The 5,992-nt window shown below is 37.6% G+C and overlaps 1 protein-coding gene across 1 annotated transcript; it reads right to left on the bottom strand.

Annotated features, from left to right (window-relative positions):
- Nucleotides 1-1,654: 1,654 nt before the first annotated feature.
- Nucleotides 1,655-2,614, bottom strand: LOC112642028 (olfactory receptor 2T11). The gene has a single exon (XM_025419334.3). The coding sequence runs from the start codon at nucleotides 2,612-2,614 to the stop codon at nucleotides 1,655-1,657; it is 960 nt and encodes a 319-aa protein (XP_025275119.3).
- Between the last annotated feature and the right edge of the window lie 3,378 nt (nucleotides 2,615-5,992).

Here is a 5,992-nt window from a genome sequence, read left to right as displayed (position 1 = left end):
ATTTATACTTTGTGTAGATTATTCCCTTTAACAACATATCTGCAATATCTTACAACAAAACATATTGATATCATTTATCCCTTTCCAGCTGCTGCTCCACTTATCTGCTCTCATTTAAAAAAGGTACTTAAACTGTACCCATCTTGTCCATTTTCTCCCCTTCTATTTTACTCTGAATCCTCTTGGAACACAACTCCATTGGAATTGCTTCTATTAAGGTCATAATTGATGTTTGTGTTGACAAATACAGTGGCCAACTCAAAGCTCTCATTATAACCCAACAATTACTGCAGTTGTAATACTCCCAGTTTTGAAGTTTCTCACTTTTATCTGAGATATGAATTCTCCTTACTCCATCAATCACTGTCTCTTGTATTACTGTCTCTCCAGCTGAACACAGTTGCCAGTCTTTAAAAAATTTTTTAAAGACTTTATTTATTCATACATGAGAGACACACACACACACACACAGAGGCAGAGACATAGGCAGAGGGAGAAACAGGCTCCTCGCAGGGATCTCATTGTGGGACTCAATCCCAGCACCCTGGGATCACGCCCGTGAGCCGAAGGCAGACCCTCAACCACTGAGCCACCCAGGTGCCTCCAGTTGCCTTGGTCTTAACTCTTTACTCTTACCTAAGTTTCATCTAATCCTATGTCTTTAGTCTTTCTATTCTGAAGACTACTATATTTAAACCTTCAGCCCTTACCTACAACCTCAACCCTGATTGGCTTCGTGTATCTAATAGATATTTCAAAAGTTTCTCAACAACTAAATTATTGATTTCTCTTACTCTTTCCTGCCACTCTAAAAGTTTTCAAAATCTCAGTAAGTAGAAATTCTAGCTTCCTTTACCTTGAGGTCAATTGACTTATCTTTCATTTCACTTTTTTCCTTAACAGTCATCCTTTCCGTGAGCTAAATCTTGTGTAACTACTCAATTCAATCTTTTCTCTCATTTGAAGATTCCTGAGTTGTCTTCTTGCATGCAATCTAGTTCCCTGTTCTAAGTGTGCATAAAATAGTCCACATAAAAATTTACATCTTATCAAGTATGTCTATACAGAAAATTCTTCAAAAGCTTTTCATCTCACTCCAAACAAATCTGAATTGCATCCAAGTCCTGTTGATGAATCACACAGAATTGGGCAATGTAAATTTTCTTCCCAAAGACATCATCTTTCCTAGAACTCTGTTATTAAAATAACTTGGAAAAAGGCATAGTAGTTTTCTTTGATGTTAAATATTATATTCCTTTTAAATGGTTGTGTAATGCTTGAACATTCAAAATTCAGTCAGTTTAGCTTACTCAACTATTTATTGTGGCCTAGTATTTGACAGTCACTATTTTTACCACAAGTGCTATGGGGTACCCCCCCCCCAATTTATTTAGTCTGAGAGGCAATAACCAGAATTAGATGAATTCTTTAACCAATGTAATAATACCTCATTGTTGATAGCCAAAATCTATCTGCATAATTATTGGAAAATCTTTGGTTTTCTCCTCTGGTAACAAGAAACTAGAGATGGTAAATCCTCTTAATCATCAATTTTAAATTATCTTTGACAGACGACCAAGTAGTTGTCTTTGAAATAAGAAATAAGATGATAGAAAATGTTCTTAGGAAGACCTTTTGTGAGTTTATTGAATCCTTAAACATCACTTGAGGATATTTTTTGAGCAGATGAGTATTGCAAAAACATCTTTTTAAATGCCCCCATGACATCCTTGTTTCTGAGGCTGTAGATAAGAGGATTGAGCATGGGGGTGACAATGGTATATAAGGCTGACACTACCTTGTCCTGCTCAGGAGTGTGAAAGGACTGGGGTAGAACATAAGTGTAGAAGGCAGCTCCATAGAAAATGCTGACTACGGTTAAGTGGGAAGAGCAAGTGGTGAAAGCTTTTTTCCGGCCTTCAGCAGAGCGCATTCGGTGGACAGTTAACAAGATGAGAGAGTAGGAGGTTGAGATGATAGAGATAGGGATGAGTAACATGAGTACACAGCAGATGTACATTAGGGTTTCATACAAGGATGTGTCAGCACAGGCTAGTCTGAGAACTGCAGGGATCTCACAGAAAAAATGGTTGATACTGTGGGAGCCACAGTAAGGGACATTCATGGTGATGGGGGTGAGCAGAAAGCCATCCAGGGACCCACCAAACCAGGCACCAGCAGCCAGCAGGAGACACACCCTGCGGTTCATCAGGACTGGATACCTAAGAGGGTTACAGACAGCCACGTAGCGGTCATAGGCCATGAGGCCTAAGAGAAAGAACTCTGAGCCAATCATGGTCAAGTAGAGGAAGATCTGGATACCACAACCTACAAAGGAAATGGTCTTCTCTTTAGAAACCATGTCAACCAGAAGTTTTGGGACAGTGGTACAAATGAAAAAGGTGTCCATGATGGACAGCTGGCTGAGCAGGAAATACATAGGTGTATGGAGACGAGAGTCCATTTGAATCAAGAATATCATGACCAGATTTGCAGTTACAGCCACCATGAAAATAGCAAAAATAACAGCAAAAACGATCCCTGTAGCTTTATTGTTCACCAGAAGCCCCAGGAGGATAAAGTCAGAGGATAAAGTTATATTCTTCATTGACATTGTTGATGGCAGCCCCAGCAGAGCAGAAAGCCACAAAGACCAGGAAGGAAAAAGAGAGAAGACACTTTCAGTATGGATGACACCTCAGAGAGTACTGGTTGGCTGAAATTTTCCAAGGCAAAATGCTAGAGAAAAATGAACAGACCAAGAGAAACATCTTAAGTTAGAAACTGTAGATCTATTTCTTTTTGTTGGAGAACAATACTTTAAAATTTTTAAATTCAACTAACCAACATATAATACACACTTAGTTTCAGGTGTAGCATTCAGTGATTTATCAGTTGTGTATAATACCCAGTGCTCATCACATCAAATGCCTTCTTTTATGTTCATTACCCAATTACCCCATCCCCACCCCCTTCCCCTCCAGTGACCCAATGATCCTGTGTGCTATTTCTTATATTCCACATATGAGTGAAACCATGTGATAATTGTCTTTTCCTGATTGACTTGTTTCTCTCAGCATAATACTTTTTATATTGCCTTTATGTTCTTACTGCAATACATAGATTGTGTTAATTACATAAATAAAATGCCATAAAATTGGCATTTGCCATACCTGGGTTAGAGTTTAACTATATCTTTCCTATTCACTCTCTGCATTTCTGGCCGCCAGAATGTTGTCCAGTCTATAGCAGAGCTAAGTCAATACTAGTTGGTGTAAAGTCTCATTGATTCCCCTGGGTATTTGAATGGCCAAAGGTGAGCAAAATGAATAATTTAAAAAGTGTAGACTGTAAAGAAAGAAGCATTTTCTATGTGTCTCCTCTATTTTCATTATTTCACCTCTGACACTTGCAGTCACCAAATCTGTGACGGTTTATTCCCCATAATTAGTAATGTCCAACTTTCTAGACAACCAGCTGGCTGTCCTACAATTTAATACAATATCCACACTATCTACATGGAGATAGCTTAATATCTCACTGGCTAAGGGCTTAGTCCTACAAGCCTGTCCCCCAAATCAGATATCAATTGCCAAATAGAGCTTATCACTTAGGCTTCTGAACCACTGGCTGTAAATAGAAGGTTTTCATGACCCTATCCCTCAGTTTAATTAATTTTCTAGAGTACAGAATATTTTAATTACTAGATTGACTAGTATATAACTAAAGAATCACTAGGTAGAAGACATACATAAGGTAAGATGTGTAGGAAAATGCCAGAAGCATCATTGCCCTCTCTGGGTATACCATCCTTCAGAAGCTCTCTGAACCCCTCCCCCCCTTTTGGATTTTTATGGATGCTTGATTATTTAGACATGAATGATCAAATCATTGGCTATCAGTGATTAATGAAACCTCTAGACCTTCTCCTCACCTTGGAGATCTGAGAGGTAGAGGTTTAAAAATTGCATACCTTTAATTATGATTAGTTTCGTGGTAGCCAGCCCTGATTCTTAGGAGATTTCAAGAAGTTACCTCATTAGCATAAATTCAGGTGTAGTAGGAGGGCCTTTTTATGAATAACAAAAGACATCTACATAGCTATTTTCATTTAGGAAATTCAGAGAGGTTTAGGGGCTCTATGCTAAGAAGATGAAAAAAGACCAAATTAGTTTTACATCACAACTCACAAAGGGTTAGGACATTTGTTGGCACTTCATAAATGAAATTTTCCAGCCATATTTCATCTAGGTTATTCTGGTAGCTTTCCTGCTATCCTTATGCTCTGTCTTTCTTATCTGTTTTTAGTTTAACCTCAGAGCAAAGGGATCTTAAAAATTTACATCAGAACAGGTCAACTCCTGCTCAAAGCTCTACTACAAAACTTTATATTTCACTTCAAAGCCCATCATACTGTAATACATTCATCCTTTGAAATCATTTTCTGCTTCCTCCAGTGCATTTGCCCTGGTGCTGCAAATCCTATATGACTTCCATGCTAATCCTTTGTCCCTGCTCTGGTGGAGCCTCCAGTATGTAGCTTTTGTCTTTGCTCTGATCCAGGCCTGGGTCTCCTGCCCACTTGTGTGACTGGCATGTCTTTCAGGGCTTTCCTTCAAATCCACCTTCTCAGAGGGGCCTATTTTTTTATAGCTCTTGATGACTATTGTTTTCATATTCCTTCAGACCATTTAAGACACTCATCTAATTTTGTATTTGTCTCCTGTCACTGACAGAAGTCTCATATGAGTAAGACAGTTTGCCTATTTTGTTCACTGTGTGCTTCCAGAATACAAAAGAATGGCTAGCATATGGTAAATATTTGTTGAATATTTAAATAAATGATTGTTAAATATTTACTGAAATGAAAATTGCCTTTTTACTCTTTAAATGATTCATTTCTTGTAGAATTTCTTTAAAATCCATGTGAATATGATCTATAAAAGATGCTAAAGGAAAATTTTAAAAATTAAATGGTAGGCCCTTGTATTTGTCTTCAAACCACAATAAAATTGTGTGGAGCCTACTTAAAAAAGAAAGAGAGATTATTTTGGAATGTCCTATTGGGCTCAGTGTAAATACAAGGGTTTTTATAAGAGGGAGGCAAAAATCAGAGGAGATGTGATATATGTGAAATTATTCAAACACTGATATTAAAGATGAAGAGGACCATGATGCAAGGAATTGAGTGGAGTCTAGAATCTGAAAAATGCTTTCAAAACAATGGACCCTCCTTTAAGACCTTCAGAAATGAGTGTAGCCTTCCTTGATTTTAGCCTAATGTGACCAATTGTTGACTTGTGACCTCCAGAATTGTAAGATAATAAATTTGTATCATTTAAAGCCATTAAGATAGTGCTAATTTGATACAGCAGCCACACAAACAAATATTTTTATCAGCTTTTAAACATAAGTATAATTGATGCATGTTGCTAATAACAGATTAGTCAGTATCCCTGTAATGCTTACTCTGTGCCACTCATCACTCCACAGGCCTAGTGTTGTGATATAGTCACTTTTCACAGTATCTCTATGAGGTCAGTTACTATAATTATCACTATTTTTTAGTTGGAGAAACTGAGGCACAGGGAGGGCAAGTGGTAGATCTGGGCCTGGTTCAAGGGCTGGACTTTGTTTCTCATACTCTCCACAGTTACATTCAACTGACCCTAAATGTACAATATCCTTTTAAACATCTTTTAAATTTACATTTGTCTACGACAAGTCAAATCAAAACAGAATACAAAACCATAATCACATTTAAAAAATTTAGGATTTCTGGTCAAAGTTGTCAACAAAGTTACAAAGTAAAATATGAATTTCATTATTTCCAGAAATACGAAGTGCTCTCTAACCCCTGGGCAATCTCTAAGTATCACATTTTGGCCTGTAGCTGTCCGATTTCCTATTTTGATGTCCACAGGGGAAAAAAAAGTCCTTATCAAATGTAATCTGGGAAAGATCCTCCAAACACCAGACTCACAAATCTCAC

This window comes from Canis lupus, chromosome 14 (assembly GCF_003254725.2).
Source record: "Canis lupus dingo isolate Sandy chromosome 14, ASM325472v2, whole genome shotgun sequence".
Classification (NCBI taxonomy): Eukaryota; Metazoa; Chordata; class Mammalia; order Carnivora; family Canidae; genus Canis; species Canis lupus.
The sequence above is the reverse complement of the archived record's forward strand: the minus strand, read 5'-3'. Positions and strand labels throughout refer to the sequence as shown.